Source organism: Salvelinus alpinus, chromosome 1 (genome assembly GCF_045679555.1).
Source record: "Salvelinus alpinus chromosome 1, SLU_Salpinus.1, whole genome shotgun sequence".
Classification (NCBI taxonomy): Eukaryota; Metazoa; Chordata; class Actinopteri; order Salmoniformes; family Salmonidae; genus Salvelinus; species Salvelinus alpinus.
This window is the reverse complement of record NC_092086.1, coordinates 42,243,255-42,262,725: the sequence shown is the minus strand read 5'-3', so window position 1 is coordinate 42,262,725 and position 19,471 is coordinate 42,243,255. Positions and strand designations below refer to the sequence as shown.

Below are 19,471 nucleotides of genomic sequence, written 5' to 3'. Positions count from 1 at the left end.
CAACAGTACAGGATGTCACCTTTATTTAGAATTAAAGGCACACCTAACCAGCATGGCTACCACAGCATTCTGCAACGATACGCCATGCCACCTGGTTTGCGCTTAGTGGGTCTATCATTTGTTTTTTCAACAGGACAATAACCCAAAACACACCTCCAGGTTGTGTAAGGGTTATTTGACCAATAAGGAGAGTGATGGAGTGCTGCATCAGACGACCTAGCCTCCACAATCACCCGACCTCAACCCAATTGAGATGGTTTGGGATGAGTTTGACCGCAGAGTGAAGGAAAAGCAGCCAATAAGTGCTCAGCATATGTAGGAACTCCTTCAAGACTGTTGGAAAAGCATTCCAGGTGACTACCTCATGAAGCTGGTTGAGAGAATGCCAAGAGTGTGCAAATCTGTCATCAAAGCAAAGGGTGGCTACTTTGAAGAATCTAAAATACATTTTTATTTGTTTAACACTTTTTTGGTTACTACATGATTCCATGTGTTATTTCATAGTTTTGATGTCTTCACTATTATTCTACAATGTAGCCGGGGTAGGCTGTCATTGTAAAAAATAATTTGTTCTTAACTGACTTGCCTAGTAAAATAAAGGTAAAATGTGAAGGCATCATAAGTTTTTTGACAAATTCACTTAGAGTGCATTCGGAAAATATTTAGACCCCTTGAATTTTTAAAAACTTTGTTATGTTACAGCCTTATTCTAAAATTGATTAAATCGTTTTCCCCCCTCATCAATCTACACACAATACCCCATAATGACAAAGCAAAAACAGGTTTTTAGAATTAATTAAATATAAAAAACTGAAATATGACATTTGCATAAGTATTCAGACCCTTTACTCAGTACTTTGTTGAAGCACCTTTGGCAGTGATTACAGCCTCGAGTCTTCTTGGGTATGATGCTACAAGCTTGGCACATCTGTATTTGGGGAGTTTCTCCCATTCTTCTCTGCAGATCCACTCAAGCTCTGTAAGGTTGCACAGCTATTTTCAGGTCTCTCCAGAGATGTTCGATCAGGTTCAAGTCCGGGCTCTGGCTGGGCCACTCATGGACATTCAGAGACTTGTCCCGAAGCCACTCTTGGCTGTGTGCTTAGGGTCGTTGTACTGTTAGAAGGTGAACCTTCGCTCTGGAGCAGGTTTTTAATCAAGGATCTCTCTGTACTTTGCATCTTTCCCTCGATCCTGACTAGTCATCCCTACAGCATGATGCTGCCACCACCATGCTTCACCGTAGGGATAGTGCCAGGTTTCCTCCAGAGGTGACACTTGGCATTCAGGCCAAAGAGTTCAATCTTGGTTTCAACAGACCAGAGAATCTTGTTTCTCATGTTCTGAGAGTCTTTAGGTGCCTTTTGGCAAACTCTAAGTGGGCTGTCATGTGCCTTCTCCTGAAGAATGGTTTCCGTCCGGCCACTCTACCATCAAGGCCTGATTGGTGGAGAGCTGCAGAGATGGTTGTCCTTCTGGAAGTTTCTTCCATCTCCACAGGGGAACTCTGGAGCTCTGTCAGAATGACCATTGAGTTCTTGGTCACCTCCCTGACAAAGGCCCTTCTCCACGCAATTGCTCAGTTTGGCTGGGCGGCCAGCTCTAGGAATAGTCTTGGTGGTTCCAAACTTCTTCCATTTAAGAGTAATGGAGACCATTGTGTTCTTGGGGACCTTCAATGCTGCAGACATACCCTTCCCCAGATCTGTGCCTCGACATAATCCTGTCTCGGAGCTCCACGGACAATTCCTTCAACCTCATGACTTGGTTTTTGCTCTGACATGCACTGTCAACTGTGGGACCTTATATAGACAGGTATATGCCTTTCCAAATCATGTCCAATCAATTTAATTTACCACAGGTGGACTCCAATCAAGTTGTAGAAACATTTAAAGGACGTTTAATTCCTAGCAAGCAATGATTACATCAAGCTTGTGACTACAAACTTGTCGGATGTATTTGCTGTTTGTTTTGGTTCGGTTTCAGAATTTTTTTTGCCCAATAGAAATGAATGGTAAATAATGTATGGTGCCAATTTGGAGTAATTTTATTCTAAATAAGAATCAAATATGTTTTTCCGACCACTTCTACATTAATGTGGATGCTATCATGATTACAGATAATCATAAATGAATCATGAATAATGATGAGTGAGAAAGTTACAGAAGCACAAAGGCCACACCCACAATACATAGTTTTTGGAGGGCATGATATTTATGCCTCTGTACCTTTCTCACTCATCATTATTCAGAATTATTTCCATGAAACACTTATATTGGGTACAACATAATCTGAAACAAAAGCAAAACAAACAATGAATTTGTCCAAATACTTCTGAAATAGGGACCTCCGAATCTCAAAGTATTTTCACCAGTCATTCATGCTTCTCTCATTATTTAACTTGAACAACTACTTTCCCTTCCACAGTGCAGAGCTGCTGAAAACACTGTGCTGTAGCTACCTCAAGCTGGGCTGGCTGGCTGGCTGAGGGCTGAGTGCTGAGTGCATTCCCCCTGCTTTGATTCAGAGGCCAAAACATAAAGCAGGGGCAGCTCTTTAATGGACATTTACTAGATGGCAACCAAAGGAAAAGTCATTTTTTCTTTGTGTCTTAGCGCTCCAGCTGATAACAGCACTCTAAAAAAAACGTGTGTGTGTGTGTGTGTGTGTGTGTGTGTGTGTGTGTGTGTGTGTGTGTGTGTGTGTGTGTGTTCTTTGTGCACTTCACTTGAAAGACTCTCTCCGACAGGTGTGATTACACAAGTGTTACCTACCATCACACACTGGGGTTATTTTTAGAGACGGAGGAAGCAAAAGAGAAGGAAAGATGTTCTTTCACCTATTTCAAGTGTTAATGAGGCTGTGTGTGTGTGTGTGTATGTGTGTGTGCGTTCTTCTGAACATTAATTACAATTCTATGAAAATCAAGGCAACTCCTTTTCAAATTGACAAATGTGGAATTTTCATTACAGTAAATTGTCACCATTACCATTCCTTGTCCTTGCTGTGAATAAACCAACACAACAAAACTGAGCTTCATTGGCTAAATTCAACATTAGCAGAATATAAAGACATATTGACTCTGGTTAGACACACAAAACCCCGACGAAACAGTGTTACTGAGCTTCCAAAAGCAGCTCTGAAAGCCTTAACAGTACATCAACAGTGCCCTCTGGTGGGTATAGAGTCCTCGCATGAAACGCCAAGGGGAATGGTCCATCACACTGCATGTGGTGAGAGATAGATGATGCCCACACAAACACAATTATGAGTACTGCTCATGCCAAAGACAAACACCCCTGCAGTCAAGGAAATCTCCAACATCACAATGATTCTGACTCATAACCATTCAGTCCATAACAGTGGCTGAGAAAAGTGGGACATGTTCGATAAGAGGCTAAAGCACATAATGTATAACAGAATGGGTCATTTTCAAGTCCAAATAAAACATTTGAAAAATTGAGAGTAAAACAGGTTATCGTTGCTTTTAATGTTAGAGTAGAGTGTGTGTAGAGCATATTATTTTACTATTTATTTTTGTTCATTGAAGGTGATGTTTCCAACTATTAGGTTATTCCTGCTTCCACATTACAGCTGCAGTCATTATACAAAACACATTCCTACACTTCATAAACGGAATCTGTGACAACCCATACATGGTCCTGTGTGGACAGGACATATCAATATTAGGTCACATGATGCACCACACACCCCAATCACATGACACCGGCTGTCCAATAGCAGTACATCCAAAGCTAGCAGAGGGGCTTGTATTTCCTCCTCCATTGGTCTGGATAACTGTTTATGTTAATGTGGCCTTTACAACCCCAAAGCTGAGTTCTCTGCTACACCTGATTACTTATCCACACAGTGGATTATTTCCTAAAAGCATGTCTATGTTCTGACAATGCCATTTCCATGCATCTTTTGTATCAACCCAGTGCTGAGAGAAACTGACCTGTATAAGCGCTATTGATGTTGAAATTCACATTCAGATAGAAGAGACGGAAGGAGATATCTATATCTAACAAATATCTATGACTTTCAGGGAGGGAGGGAGAGAGAGACAGAGAGAGAGAGAGAGAGAGAGAGAGAGAGAGAGAGAGAGAGAGAGAGAGAGAGAGAGAGAGAGAGAGAGAGAGAGAGAGAGAGAGAGAGAGAGAGGCTATAGCCTGCATAAGAGGGTAGGTAGTGGATGAAAGGAGGCAGAAGAGAGAGAGACAGAGAGAAAATGAATCCAACTGATTGGTTTCCATGGAAACGGGCTGATGAGGTGTGAGTCTAAATAAAAGAGCAGGTCCTGGCTCAGTCTAAATCACTGTCTGTCTGTGACACACCGCTGGGGAGGGGAGGGGGACGGGGAGAGGGTCAGGGGAGAGGGACAGAGGAGCTAAAATGGTTGGGTCTCAGTCAGACCACACTGTCACATCTTCTGCACTCACTCACTGCTACCTCATATATTGCACATTATGATTTCACAAATCCCACATATCACTACAACTGTACTGAATACCACAAGGTCTTACATTCAATATAATATAGCACTTCATTCCTTCTTTTGTTTCACCTTCCATGTCATACATCACACCTCACATATAGACCTCCATATTTCGCATGACACAGAACACCTTGTACCTCAAATATCACCTATTCCACCTCACATTAAATATGTGCGAGGGATGGCACAGTGGACTAAGGGAGTGCTTTTATTGTGGACCATAATCTAGCAGCATAGAGACCTTCAATACCCTCTGAGTAATGTAGCTCCCACAGCAATACGGGACACGCCTACGGGAGAGACCTTGTCCTGTGTGTGCGCGCCTGTAGTCTGTATGTGAGTCTGTCTGTGTGTGTGTGTGTGTGTGTGTGTGTGTGTGTGTGTGTGTGTGTGTGTGTGTGTGTGTGTGTGTGTGTGTGTGTGTGTGTGTGTGTGTGTGTGTGTGTGTGTGTGTGTGTGTGTGTGTGTGTGTGTGTGTGTGTGTGTGTGTGTGTGTGTGTGTGTGTGTGTGTGTGTGTGTGTGTGTGTGTGCCTGACAGTGTGTGCAGAGCATCCAGTAACTATACAAAACACAGTTAGCTGTGATATCACTAAATACTTCAATGGATCAGATGCAAAGACTCATATAAACAGTAAGCAGAGATCACATATTGTAGCAGTGTGAAGACGGGAAGCGCCATCTGAACAGATTACATACTATAACAACTATTTTATACCATGTCCACGTTACTGTCTCAGCCATGGCAGAGAGACCGTGGCAGTGTGGTGGATGTGTGTTGAGCTGACAATATTTATAACATTTTCCACTGAAGCTAAAGATGAGAAAGTGTTCCCTGGTGGCTGGACAGCAGACAACAGCCAATTGAGGTCAAGTAGTAGAATGAATGGAGCTCATTGAGCTCTGAGAGGAGCGGAGGGGGGTGAGAAACTGAATATGGGGAAGGTTAAGGGATATGGAAATTCCCCATAAAGAGATATCATCAACCAGCATGAAGAGGCCCTACTGGAGGGTATTTCATCAGCTCTTCCCAGTAGTGTCATTTTAGCCAATCAGGAAAAGAAAGACATGGCAACTCACCTCAACAAACAAGAAGCAGGGAACGATGGAGCTGCTGCTCTTCAAACCCGGCTTCTCCTCCTCCGCCGCCATCATTCTCTCGTTCTCTCTCTCCTGCCTTCTCTCGTTCTTTCTCTCCTGTCCTCTCTCCAGCACTCTCTCTCTCCTCACACCTGTGAAGGAAAGAGCGTTCCAGGTCAGTAAGAGTTGTCTTGATCTAAAGGCAGCTTGAGGCCAAGTTCAAAGTATAACATTAAGTTTTATCCTATGACAAGAATGTAGCGTTGGATGGAACAATGGGTCTTGATGTTCTTATACAGAATAACAATTTTGTTTACATGTTACCTCTGTGGCCATGAGACAAAGTGCAAAGAACCCCCCCCCACCCCCCACCCACACACTCCTTCCCACTCTCCCCGACACACACAAAGAAACAACTAAATAGTATCAAATAAGCCTATCAGTGTGCTGTAATGAGCCTTTCCCTCAGTCCTGATGAGTCAGTGCTGAAATGAAAATACAGATTGTGTCTAACACTGAATGCCACTATAATGAATGGAAACTTTATGAGCTAGAATAAACATAAATCCAGCCAATACACAACATGGAAATAGCATATCTTAATGATGCATGCTACAAAGTAGTCTTAGATTAGAAATATGCTCTTGACATTTGCATAATCACATTTATGTTCACATCTATACTGAATTAGATTATATTCCAACCAAGGCACAACTCTCTGTCTGCATGTCTTTTTCAATGTCATGTCTACACGCTTTACACGGCAGGTAAAGGTGCTCTGGAGCGGCTAGATGTTCTTTACCATTCAGCCATCAGATTTGCCACCAATGCTCCTTATAGGACACATCACTGCACTCTATACTCCTCTGTAAACTGGTCATGTCTGTATACCCGTCGCAAGACCCACTGGTTGATGCTTATTCATAAAACCCTCTTAGACCTAACTCCCCCCTATCTGAGATATCTACTGCAACCCTCATCCTCCACATATAACACCCGTTTTGCCAGTCACATTCTGTTAAATGTTCCCAACGCACACACATCCCTGGGTAGCTCCTCTTTTCAGTTTGCTGCAGCTAGCGACTGGAAAGAGCTGCAACAAACACTCAAACTGGACAGTTTTATCTCAATCTCTTCATTCAAAGACTCAATCTTGGACACTCTTACTGACAGTTGTGGCTGCTTTGCGTGATGTATTGTTGTCTCTACCTTCTTGCCCTTTGTGCTGTTGTCTGTGCCCAGTAATGTTTGTACCATGTTTTGGGCTGCTACCATGTTCTTGTCATGTTGTGTTGCTACAATGGTGTGTTGTAATGTGTTGCTGCCTTGCTATGTTGTTGTCTTAGGTCTCTCTTTATGTAGTGTTGTGTTGTCTTTATTTGTGTTTTGTCCTATATTTAATCACAATCCCTGTCCCCGCAGGAGGCCTTTTGCCTTTTGGTAGAATAAGAATTTGTTCTTAACTGACTTGCCTAGTTAAATAAAGGTGAAATAAAATATCCCCAGCAGAATTAGCTTGAGCGGAAGAATACAACACGCTAGCCTTATCGGTTCAAGGCAAGGCTAAGGGACAGATAGGAACAATGCAAACTGGACATTGTGCCCAGTCAGTGAACAGTCTCCTGAGCTCGGAATTTAGGTTTTACTAAAAACTTCAGGCCCTAGTCATAGGCTATTGCTAGTCAGGTGGTCAGGTGAAACTCAGGGCCCTTCTTACGGCCATCCAACCTCTGAAGTGGACCAGAACTCATCCTGAAGAGATCCTATAGCTTGGATCTGGTCTGTGAGAGTTCTCATTTCCTGGGCGTTGTCAGATTGGCCTCTATTCTGGGGAAATTAGTGTTGTGTGCTGGAAAGCTTTCCCTTTTCCCCCCACACTGACAGTCAGTCAGGCAGGATGTCAGAGAATAGGCTGTGAGGATGAATAAGGAATGAGACTGGGCTCTTAGCTGCAGAGAGAACAACGCAAAGCGGGGCTGCTTTTAGAAAGCGCTCTCTCTCTCTCTCTGAGTGGCCGGCCAGGAAACATCTTGTAGCTGTGACCGTGAACAAGCTGAGGCCCCAGGTAAGGGAAAATCATCCAGGATATTTTGGTGATCCTGCTCTACTGATCCCAGCAACAGATGGGAAGTGTAATGCAGCCTGAGTGGACGGCCGGGTATCTAACGTCCCTAAGATCAGGATGTCAGGAGGAGGGATGGGAGCAGGTCAGAACACAGGTGTTGCTGTTTCGAGATGGGACAGTGTCTGTCAAAGAGAAAACCTTTGTGTCCATATGTGCTACATACCGAATAGACAAGATGTAGTATTTTGTAGAAACCTTATGGGTGGGCAGGGAGAGGGAGGAGAGGGAGGAGAGGGAGATTTGTTGAGGAAGATAAAAGTAGGACACCAGGGGCAATTTACCCAGAGATAGGAGAGAGAGAGTGTTGTTTGTTAGCATATGCCTGCCTGCGCATGCGTGTGTGTGTGTGTGTGTGTGTGTGTGTGTGTGTGTGTGTGTGTGTGTGTGTGTGTGTGTGTGTGTGTGTGTGTGTGTGTGTGTGTGTGTGTGTGTGTGTGTGTGTGTGTGTGTGTGTGTGTGTGTGTGTGTGTGTGTGTGTGTGTGTGTGTATGTGTGTGTATGTGTGTGTATGTGTTTGCGTGTGCGTGAGTACAGCTGGATTTGATCTGATTAGGGAGGCAGGGTGACAGGAGTCCTGATCTTATTGGCTTGCCATCCATCAGAGAGCCCAGCCAGCCTGTCGTCACTGAGACACTGCAGCCCACAGACACACACACAAAAGAGGGAGAAATTGAGGGAAGAGAGGAAAATACCAGGGAAAGAGAGAGGGAGGAGGCAAAACTGTTGTTGGAAAACAGTAGAATGAACACTGGAATGAGAGATGGGGGTTAGGAGGAAAGGACATGTGAAGGGAATGAAAGAGGATGAGGTTGTTAATATGAATAAAGTGACTAGTTAGCTGACACAGAGGAGGAGGAGGAGGAGAACTATACAATATCCTGCTGGTCTGAATCCACAGTCTTAGGAGAGGAGCCCAGGATATGTCCACTCTCCTCCCTCAGACACACACACGAACACGCACGCGTGCGACACACACACACAGGCACATGTAGAGACACACACCGCCCGGGGACACAAAGGCTAATTGGACACTACAATCTGTATCACGGCTGCCTTCACGTCCAGCTATTTGTACCACATACTGAGAGATACTAGAACTGCGCAGAGATATATTTCATCTGCACAGATGTATATTGCAATATTCTATATGAACATAAAAGAGCAAAGTACAATGTACAGTGCCTTCAGAAAGTATTCATGCCCCTTGACTTATTCCACATTTTGTTGTGTTACAGCCTGAATTCAAAATGGATTCAATAATTTTTTTTTACCGATCTACACACAATACCTCATAATGACAAAGTGAAAACATTTGAGCAAATTTACTGAAAATGAAATATCTCATTTACATCTATATTCAAACCCCTGAGTCAATACATGTTAGAATCACCTTTTAGCAGCGATTATAGCTGTGAGGCTTTCTGGGTAAGTCTAAGGGCTTTGCATACCTAGATTGTACAATATCTGCACATTACTCTTTTTAAAATTCTTCAAGCTCTGTCAAGTTGGTTGTTGTTCATTGCTAGACAGCCCTTTTCAAGTCTTGTCATAGACTTTGAAGCCTATTTAAGTCAAAACTGTAACTAGGCCGTTCAGGAACATTCAATGCCATCTTGGTAAGCAACTCCGGTGTATATTTGGCCTTGTGTTTTAGGTTATTGTCCAGCTGAAAGGGGAATTTCTCAACAGTCTCTCAGTAGACGGAACTAGGTTTTCCTTTAGGATCTATTCCATTACTTTTTATCCTAAAAAACTCCCTAGGTCTTGCCGATGACAAGCATACCCATAACATGATGCAGCCACCACCATGCTTGAAAATATGAAGTGAAGTGATCTGTTGTGTTGAATTTGCCCCAAGCATAACGCTTTGTATTCTCACGATAATGTTTTTAATTTTGCAGTTTTACTTTAGTACCTTATTGCAAACAGAATGCATGTTTTGGAATATTTTTACTCTGTACAGGCTTCCTTCTTTTCACTCTGTCATTTAGGATAGTATTTTGGAGTAGCTACAATCTTGTTGATCCATCCTCAGTTTTCTCCTATCATAGCCTTTAAACTCTGTAACTGTTTCAAAGTCACCTTTGGCCTCATGGTGAAATCCCTGAATCGTTTCCCTCCTCTCCAGCTACTGAGTTAGGAAGGTTGCCTGTATCTTTGTAGTGACTGGGTGTATTGATACACCATCCAAAGTGTAATTAATAACTTCACCATGCACAAAGGGATATTCAATGTCTGCTGTTTGTTTACCCATCTACCAATGGGTGCCCTTCTTTGTGAGGCATTGGAAAACCTCCCAAATGTATACACTAACTTATTTAGGCTTGCCATAACATAGGGGTTGAATACTTATTGACTCAAGACATTTCAGCTTTTCATTTTTAATAAATTTTTAAAACATATTTACACTTCGACATTTTGGGGTATTGTGTGTAGGCCAGTGACAATAAAATAAAATAAATCAATTTTAAATTCAGACTGTCACATAACAAAATGTAGAAAAAGTCAAGGGGTGGGAATACTTTGTGAAGGGCACTGTATATGGCAGTCTGGTTGATCCTTTCATCCTTGAATGTAGCCATCCCCCTGACACAGTACTACTCAGAGAGGTACAAGGTAGTATATTCAATGTGTTCGTACAGTCCAATGCAGCATTTACATGGCACTGTCTGCTTCTTTCTTTCACCCTGTGTGTGGCTATCCTGTGCTGCTGAATACTCTCCTATAACCAATCACGTTCAAAGAGATCAGTCCAAGTCCCTTTAATCACTGTACTGTTGTCTTGGTGCATTTCCAAGGTGTGTGTAGTAAGCATGCAGGATGGTAGTATGTTGAGTGTGTGTGCCTTGCTCTTGACAGACATGTTCCACTCAAACCAGATCACATGCTGAATCTGCAGATATCAGTGTGCAGAATGCATAAACACACACCACACACACACACACACACACACACACACACACACACACACACACACACACACACACACACACACACACACACACACACACACACACACACACACACACACACACACACACTTACTCCTTCACTTACATGCGGTAGTAAAAACATATACTACCCCACTGCCAGAGAGACAATTCCACTTCATGCTATTAATAGGGCGGTGGAGGGTGTAGGTAGGGCGGGGGGGGCTAATAGGATTTCAGAACGCTAGGTTATTAGAGCTTCCCTTTGGGGAATACCACGGTGAAACACTCCTCACCTCCACATAAACACCAAAACACTCTCATTTGCCTCTCTGCATCAGACCACAATCTGAACCATTGACATACAACGCAATGCTAACATGCTAATGCTCCTCATACTGCAACCCATGCAGACAGAGGAGAGGAAAACCCATCACCCCCTCCCTCTTACCTTAGACACCTCGCTGCTGCCTAGCTCCTCTGTTGCAGTGGCACAAGATTCCTACGCGGAGGCCATGTCAGATGAGGGAGAGTGCTGTGAAAATCTCCCCACCCAGCTGCCTCTCTATCTCTTCTCTTCTTCTTCTCTCCTCCTCCTGCTCCAGAGTGAAGTGTGGTACCGGAGCTCCTCAGACAGACACTCACACACGCGCGCACGGAGATAAAGCACGCCAGCGACTCCCCAGCCCTCCTCACACACTCGACACACTCCCCCTCTAATTAGCCACTTCAAATAAGCAGCCTGGGTTAATCAATTAAGTGGCGGGAATTACTGCATGTGCTGTCTTCCAATACAGACCGAGAGGCAGCGTGTGTGGAAGATTGTGTATTCGTGTGTGAGTAAGAGAGAGAGAGGGGATGTGTGGTATCTGTGCCACTAGAGAGAAGCTCATTTGTATTCAAAACGTGTTTCCTTCCATCCCTCTCTCTCTCTGTCCTCCCTCTCTCTCGCAGTGAATGAGGGAGGGGATGTAAAACCCAAACAGAGTGGTGTGTGTGAGAGAGAGAGAGAGGGATGGAGGGAGGGAGGGGATGTAAAACCCAAACAGAGTGGTGTGTGTGTGTGTGTGTGTGAGAGAGGGGAGGGATGGAGGGAGGGAGGGGATGTAAAACCCAAACAGAGTGGTGTGTGTGTGAGAGAGAGGGAGGGATGGAGGGAGGGGATGTAAAACCCAAACAGAGTGGTGTGTGTGTGTGAGAGAGGGAGGGATGGAGGGAGGGAGGGGATGTAAAACCCAAACAGAGTGGTGTGTGTGAGAGAGAGGGAGGGATGGAGGGAGGGAGGGGATGTAAAACCCAAACAGAGTGGTGTGTGTGTGAGAGAGAGAGGGATGGAGGGATGGAGGGAGGGAGGGAGGGGATGTAAAACCCAAACAGAGTGGTGTGTGTGTGAGAGAGAGAGGGATGGAGGGAGGGAGGGAGGGGATGTAAAACCCAAACAGAGTGGTGTGTGTGTGAGAGAGAGAGCGGGATGGAGGGAGGGAGGGGGGGATGTAAAATCCAAACAGAGTGGTGTGTGTGTGAGAGGGAGATTGATGGAGGGAGGGAGGGGATGTAAAACCCAAACAGAGTGGTGTGTGTGTGAGAGAGAGAGGGGATGGAGGGAGGGAGGGGATGTAAAACCCCAAACAGAGTGGTGTGTGTGTGAGAGAGAGGGAGGGATGGAGGGAGGGAGGGGATGTAAAACCCAAACAGAGTGGTGTGTGTGTGAGAGAGAGGGAGGGATGGAGGGAGGGAGGGGATGTAAAACCCCAAACAGAGTGGTGTGTGTGTGAGAGAGAGGGAGGGGTGGAGGGAGGGAGGGGATGTAAAACCCAAACAGAGTGGTGTGTGTGTGAGAGAGAGAGAGGGAGGGATGGAGGGAGGGAGGGGATGTAAAACCCAAACAGAGTGGTGTGTGTGAGAGAGAGAGAGAGAGAGAGAGAGAGGGATGGAGGGAGGGAGGGGATGTAAAACCCAAACAGAGTGGTGTGTGTGTGAGAGAGAGGGAGGGATGGAGGGAGGGAGGGGATGTAAAACCCAAACAGAGTGGTGTGTGTGAGAGAGAGAGAGAGGGATGGAGGGAGGGAGGGGATGTAAAACACAAACAGAGTGGTGTGTGTGAGAGAGAGAGAGAGGGAGGGATGGAGGGAGGGAGGGGATGTAAACCCCAAACAGAGTGGTGTGTGTGTGAGAGAGAGGGATGGAGGGAGGGAGGGGATGTAAAACCCAAACAGAGTGGTGTGTGTGTGAGAGAGAGAGAGGGATGGAGGGAGGGAGGGGATGTAAAACCCAAACAGAGTCGTGTGTGTGTGAGAGAGAGAGGGATGGAGGGGGGGAGCTCAGGTGTGCCTCTGTGTCGGGCTGCAGCCTGCCTGCCTCAGGGCACACAATCCAATGAATACATGGCTATTGATCTAGTGCTGGTGCGGGTTTAATACTCCAGGTCAGGACTGATAAGAGATAGGGGCTGGCTGCCCGGTTGCCACTGTTAAACAGGACAGGGTCACCAGCCAGAGGGGAACTGTTATAGTGGAAGGGAGAATCAGAGTGTGTGTAGAGAGTGAGAGTGAGAGAGTGAGAGAGTGAGAGAGAGAGAGAGAGAGAGAGAGAGAGAGAGAGAGAGAGAGAGAGAGAGAGAGAGAGAGAGAGAGAGAGAGAGAGAGAGCAACACAATTAGACCCAACCAAATCATGAGAAAACAAAAAGATAATTACTTGACACATTGGAAAGAAGTAAAAAACACTGCGCAAACTGGAATGCTATTTGGCCCTAAACAGAGAGTACACAGTGGCAGAATACCTGACCACTGTGACTGGCCCAAAATTAAGGAAAGCTTTGACTATGTACAGACTCAGTGAGCATAGCCTTGCTATTGAGAAAGGCCGCCGTAGGCAGACCTGGCTCTCAAGAGAAGACAGGCTATGTGCACACTGCCCACAAAATGAGGTGGAAACTAAGCTGCACTTCCTAACCTTCTGCCAAATGTATGACCATATTAGAGACACATATTTCCCTCAGATTACACAGATCCACAAAGAATTCGAAAACAAACCACATTTTGATAAACTACCATATCTATTGTGTGAAATACCACACAGCAGAAATATTTGTGACCTGTTGCCACATGAAAAGGGCAACCAGTGAAGAACCAGTGAAGAACAAACACCATTGTAAATACAACCCATATTTATTTTTGTATTTATGTTTATTTATTCTCCCTTTTGTACTTGAACTATTTGCACATAATGACATTTGTAGTGTCTTTATTCTTCTTCTTTTGGAACTCTTGTGCGTGTAATGTTTACTGTAAATTTTTATTGTTTATTTCATTTTGGTGTATTATCTGCTTCTGCAATACTAACGTATGTTTCTCATGCCAATAAAGCCCTTAAATTGAAGGGGGTCGACAATTTTCTTTTAAACGTACCTTTATTTAACTAGGCAAGCCCCAGAGCGCCAGATCTTTGCAGTGTGATCACAAGTTAAGAACAAATTCTTATTTTCAATGACGGCCTAGGAACAGTGAACTGCCTTGTTCAGGGGCAGAACGACAGGTTTGTACCTTGTCAGCTCGAGGATTCGATCTTGCAACCTTTCTGGTTACTTGACCAACACTCTAACCACTAGGCTACGCTGCCGCCCGACATACATGTGCATGCCAAGGCTTATCACATTAACAATATCAATGCCACGCTCTGATATTCTTGATGGGGGCAGTCTGGCCTATTATTAATGTGTGTGTAACATTCCAGGGGAAGGGACTGTGGGCTCAGGCTATTGATGAAAGTACTCGTCAAACTTTGCTATGTGATCACACTGCAAAGATCTGGGGCTCACAGTTTCACTGCATGAAGAACGTCCTCATTCGGTAGCCAGCGGGGTTTTAATGCAGCCGCAGTCAGCTCACATCGGAATCATAGTACACGTCTTCTTAATAGACCCCATTCTGTCTAGTCTCAAAACCCCAGCTTCTCACACATGCTCATTATGCCCACCCAATTCTGTCTAGTCTCAAAACCCCAGCTTCTCACACATGCTCATTATGCCCACCCAATTCTGTCTAGTCTCAAAACCCCAGCTTCTCACACATGCTCATTATGCCCACCCAATTCTGTCTAGTCTCAAAACCCCAGCTTCTCACACATGCTCATTATGCCCACCCAATTCTGTCTCGTCTCAAAACCCCAGCTTCTCACACATGCTCATTATGCCCACCCAATTCTGTCTAGTCTCAAAACCCCAGCTTCTCACACATGCTCATTATGCCCACCCAATTCTGTCTAGTCTCAAAACCCCAGCTTCTCACACATGCTCATTATGCCCACCCAATTCTGTCTCGTCTCAAAACCCCAGCTTCTCACACATGCTCATTATGCCCACCCAATTCTGTCTCGTCTCAAAACCCCAGCTTCTCACACATGCTCATTATGCCCACCCAATTCTGTCTAGTCTCAAAACCCCAGCTTCTCACACATGCTCATTATGCCCACCCAATTCTGTCTAGTCTCAAAACCCCAGCTTCTCACACATGCTCATTATGCCCACCCAATTCTGTCTAGTCTCAAAACCCCAGCTTCTCACACATGCTCATTATGCCCACCCAATTCTGTCTCGTCTCAAAACCCCAGCTTCTCACACATGCTCATTAGCACTTTGAAACATTGATTGGACAGTAGTGAGGAGCATCTTTTATTTAACCTTTATTTAACTAGGCAAGTCAGATAAGAACAAATTCTTATTTACAATGGCAGCCTACCCAAGGGCAAACAACGCTGGGCCAATTGTGCATCACCCTATGGACCTCCCAATCATGGCTGGTTGTGATACAGCCTGGAATCGAACCAGAGTCTGTAATGATGCCTCTGGCACTGAGATGCAGTGTCTTAGACCACCGCACCACTCAGGAGCCCAAATGCCTTGTGGCCAGAAAAGCTCTTGAGTTTTAGTGGGAGTGTTTATATGAGCAGAGGACCTCTAAGTGCTCCCCATTCCACCCTGAGGTGTTAAATGAATCAGCAGGTCAACCACGGGTAACTCCACAATGACTCACTCACCTTCATTAATATAGCATTACCACTGGGAGGCTGATAGGCATTAGCCACATTAGCTAACACACAGTGCTCTCTGTATAGTATCTGACCTATACACATACAGTATATAAATATGTACCTACAGCATAAATCAACACAGCCACTGGGGGTAACCCCTCTAGGCAAGCATAAAGCAATGCAAGACTGTTTATACTATTTGTAGTTGTGCATGGCCTGTATACAAACAATTATCATAATTGTGTTAACATTTTTTCTTTTTATGATTGTTTTTAAACTCGTTAGGAAGGGCTTGTAAGCATGTGATAAATAAAATAAAATTTGATTTAATCATAGCCATAGTAAGTCAGTTAATGGTCAAATATAAATGGGGACTATTATGTGGAGGTTAGGGCTGTACTAAAAGGATAGTTGCCCAGCTCTATAGCCCTAGTGTCACGTTCTGACCTTAGTTCCTTTTTTATGTCTTTATTTTAGTTGGTCAGGGCGTGAGTTGGGGTGGGCATTCTATGTTGTTTTTCTATGTTTTGTTCTGTTGTTATATTTCTATGTGTTTGGCTCACTCACCTAGACCTAGCCCTAGCCCTAGCCCTAGCACCAGACACAGGCCCAGCTCTCCCCTCACTACCACTCAGGCGCTGAGCATGCATTGCTGTTCTGGCTCGATGGGATTGTCAGAGTGGGGATGAGATATGGCTACGGCATTGTGGAAATGAGGAATCTGCCCATTATTAGGCCGTTAGGGTTACAGCACATTGGATGTCTGTCCCATGGGTCTCCTCTACTCCCCTTCCCTCCCCTGCCCTGCCCGGTGAGAACATAACTGAGCTGCCTTACTGACTGATCAATACAGACAGAGGAGGAATGGGGAGAAGAGGGAGGGATAGAGGGCGGTAAGGAGAGAGGGAGGTGGAGGGGGCCGGGTATTCTCACTGTGGGAGATGTGGATGTGTTAACCATGTCTCTACACTGCACACCGAGACACAAAAAGACAAACCCAACATGGGTGGACTTTATGGGATGTACACATACATTTACACATGCACTTTGCACGAACATACACCAAACTAATATTCATATATGCTGTACATGTATGTGAATACGTAAGCACCTCCGGTCCGGTTGTACTGCCTGTAACACCTGCATACTGACCAGTTTGAATTATTTACGTGATTGATTTTGTGAGAGTCTGACATTTGATGGGCATCCATGCAATATAAAGAATGTGATGATCCTGCAGTATTGGGCTGTCAGTCTGATGGGCAGTCAGAGAACTGAACAAATAGCAGTACAAATCCAGAGGTTTGGATTTAATTGCAGAAATGACTGCATATTTCCTTTAACAATGTAATGGCATAACACATTTCCTACATGGACACCCTCCACTCAGGCAAATCAGTCTGCAGAAATACTGGAAAATAGGACACATGTGCATGCCTACGCATATACACATATGTGCACACATACAATGCCAAGCCAAGGCTCCAGCTGTGGTGCATAGGGGCAACTCATTAATCAGACACACAACAATAGACAACAGATGTAGGATCTTAATATGATCAGTCTTTTGTTGGTGAGAATCTTCCTGACCGCAGAAAATGCAGATAAGCTTTGTGATTTATATAAATTCACTGAAAACACACAATACACACGGTATATTAACAGTAATGCACTTTTCATGTAGCCTACTTTTGTCCAGCTAATAGCCTGACCACCGATCAAGCAACATTATGGAATGAACGTTCAAATCCTGTTGCTGCATGATTATTTTGCTGTGACAATATAGGTTAAATGAAAATCCTACATCTGTACATTCCTCTGCTTGGTCTGCTGTCTAAACAGCCTCATACTCTTGGCCTTGGTCTGCCTTGCTCGACTCACTGAGAAACAAAACAATGTTCAGTTAGAGTTAACCCTAACGAATTGACCAGTTAGAGTTAACCCTAACCCAATGAGCAGTTAGCGTTAACAGTAACCCTAACCAAATGATCAGTTAGAGTTAACCCTAACCCAATGAGCAGTTAGCGTTAACAGTAACCCTAACCAAATGATCAGTTAGAGTTAACCCTAACCCTAACCCAATGACCAGTTAGCGTTAACAGTAACCCTAACCCAATGACCAGTTAGCGTTAACCCCAACCCTAACCCAATGACCAGTTAGCGTTAACAGTAACCCTAACCAAATGATCAGTTAGAGTTAACCCTAACCAAATGATCAGTTAGCGTTAACCCTAACCCTAACCAAATGATCAGTTAGAGTTAACCCTAACCAAATGATCAGTTAGCGTTAACAGTAACCCTAACCAAATGATCAGTTAGAGTTAACCCTAACCCAATGATCAGTTAGCATTAACCCTAAACCTTACCAAATGATCAGTTAGCGTTAACTCTAACCCTTACCAAATGATCAGTTAGCGTTAACCCTAACCCTAACCAAATGATCAGTTAGAGTTAACCCTAACCCAATGATCAGTTAGCATTAACCCTAAACCTTACCAAATGATCAGTTAGCGTTAACCCTAACCCTAACCAAATGACCAGTTAGCGTTAACCCTAACCCTAACCAAATGATCAGTTAGAGTTAACCCTTACCAAATGATCAGTTAGCGTTAACCCTAACCAAATGATCAGTTAGCGTTAACCCTTACCAAATGATCAGTTAGCGTTAACCCTAACCAAATGATCAGTTAGCGTTAACCCTAACCAAATGAGCAGTTAGGTAACACAGATGTGAGAGGAGAGGGTGCTCAGAGCGACAAAATGTGCGACACAATGTTCAGTCAGCCTCGCAAATGCCTGACTGACCTCTCTTAACCTTATGCAAATGTCTGCTGAGTGGTCTCCCTGCTTGCGCTCCCGCAGTGCTGGAGCTGTACTGTAGTCTATACTTTGTGCTGGGCTGCTTCGGGTTTGTGTAATAAATATGGACGGAATGGATACAATGAGTGGGCTGGCCATGCAAGCGACAGGGACTAGGTGAGATGTTTTGATGCTGTTTTGTTTTACGCGCTTCAGTTATTTTTACAGGTTCTGATGGAGCTTCTTGTTCATGTAAGAAAGACCCAGAAAAGCCTTCAGGCATGGGGGAAATGATGCATGTTATTGTGAACACACCAGATGGGGTCCCGAGGCAGAGTACACTGAGGTTTAGGGTGTTAATGAGATGGAAATGTAGGTAGCACAGGGCTCATTTTAATGGATGACGCTGCAAGGTTACTCAGGTTGGAGCAGGCTGGCATCCCAAATGACAGGTAGAAAACCTGCATGCAGAAAATATCCCATTTGTCAAATTTGGCTGGGGACACAAGCTCATTATAATGACAAGAAGTGCACCTCCTACAGAGCTGATTATTAATCACTGTCTCATGTGTACACTATCAAAGGAGCACTCCCATAATGACTCCACTCTGCCTTGGTGATAGACCATGCAGTCAGCCAAGCAGACACTATTAGTGGATTAAATGGCTTCCCTCTCCTGAATTATCAAGTAATAATCAATGGGTTTTCAATGGTTTAAATATATTTTTTAAATGTATAGGTATGCTTATACATATTGAGGCCTTTTCCAGACATGTGACAATGACGTTTACAATAGAGCACATACCATGGAAGGGTCCCTAACATGTCTACTGTGTGGCATATGGCCCATACGGTATCTGGTATCTGGCCATAGGCTGCACCTTGTTATCTTAACTTAACCGACCCCCATGAAAACTGATGAGATAACCAAGAACAGCCGACCTCAAGTTAACGTTTCACTTTTTTTCCCCCGCTACCTATCCTGGCAGCAAGACATATTCTAAAACTGTT

At 44.3% G+C, this 19,471-nt stretch overlaps 1 protein-coding gene across 3 annotated transcripts in view; it reads right to left on the bottom strand.

Annotated features, from left to right (window-relative positions):
• The window catches only part of LOC139576510 (phospholipid phosphatase-related protein type 5-like), a 66,407-nt gene extending 54,910 nt beyond the window's left edge, over positions 1-11,497 (bottom strand). For 2 of the 3 annotated variants that reach the window (XM_071402716.1, XM_071402703.1), the window contains exons 1-2: positions 11,083-11,497; positions 5,577-5,728 (exon numbers count right to left, since the gene is read on the bottom strand). In XM_071402716.1, coding sequence (XP_071258817.1) covers positions 5,577-5,651 — 75 coding nt within the window. In that variant the 5' untranslated portion in view covers positions 5,652-5,728; positions 11,083-11,497. The remainder of the gene's footprint in view (positions 1-5,576; positions 5,729-11,082) is intronic. The other variant, XM_071402707.1, reaches the window with a different exon arrangement.
• Positions 11,498-19,471: the final 7,974 nt, after the last annotated feature.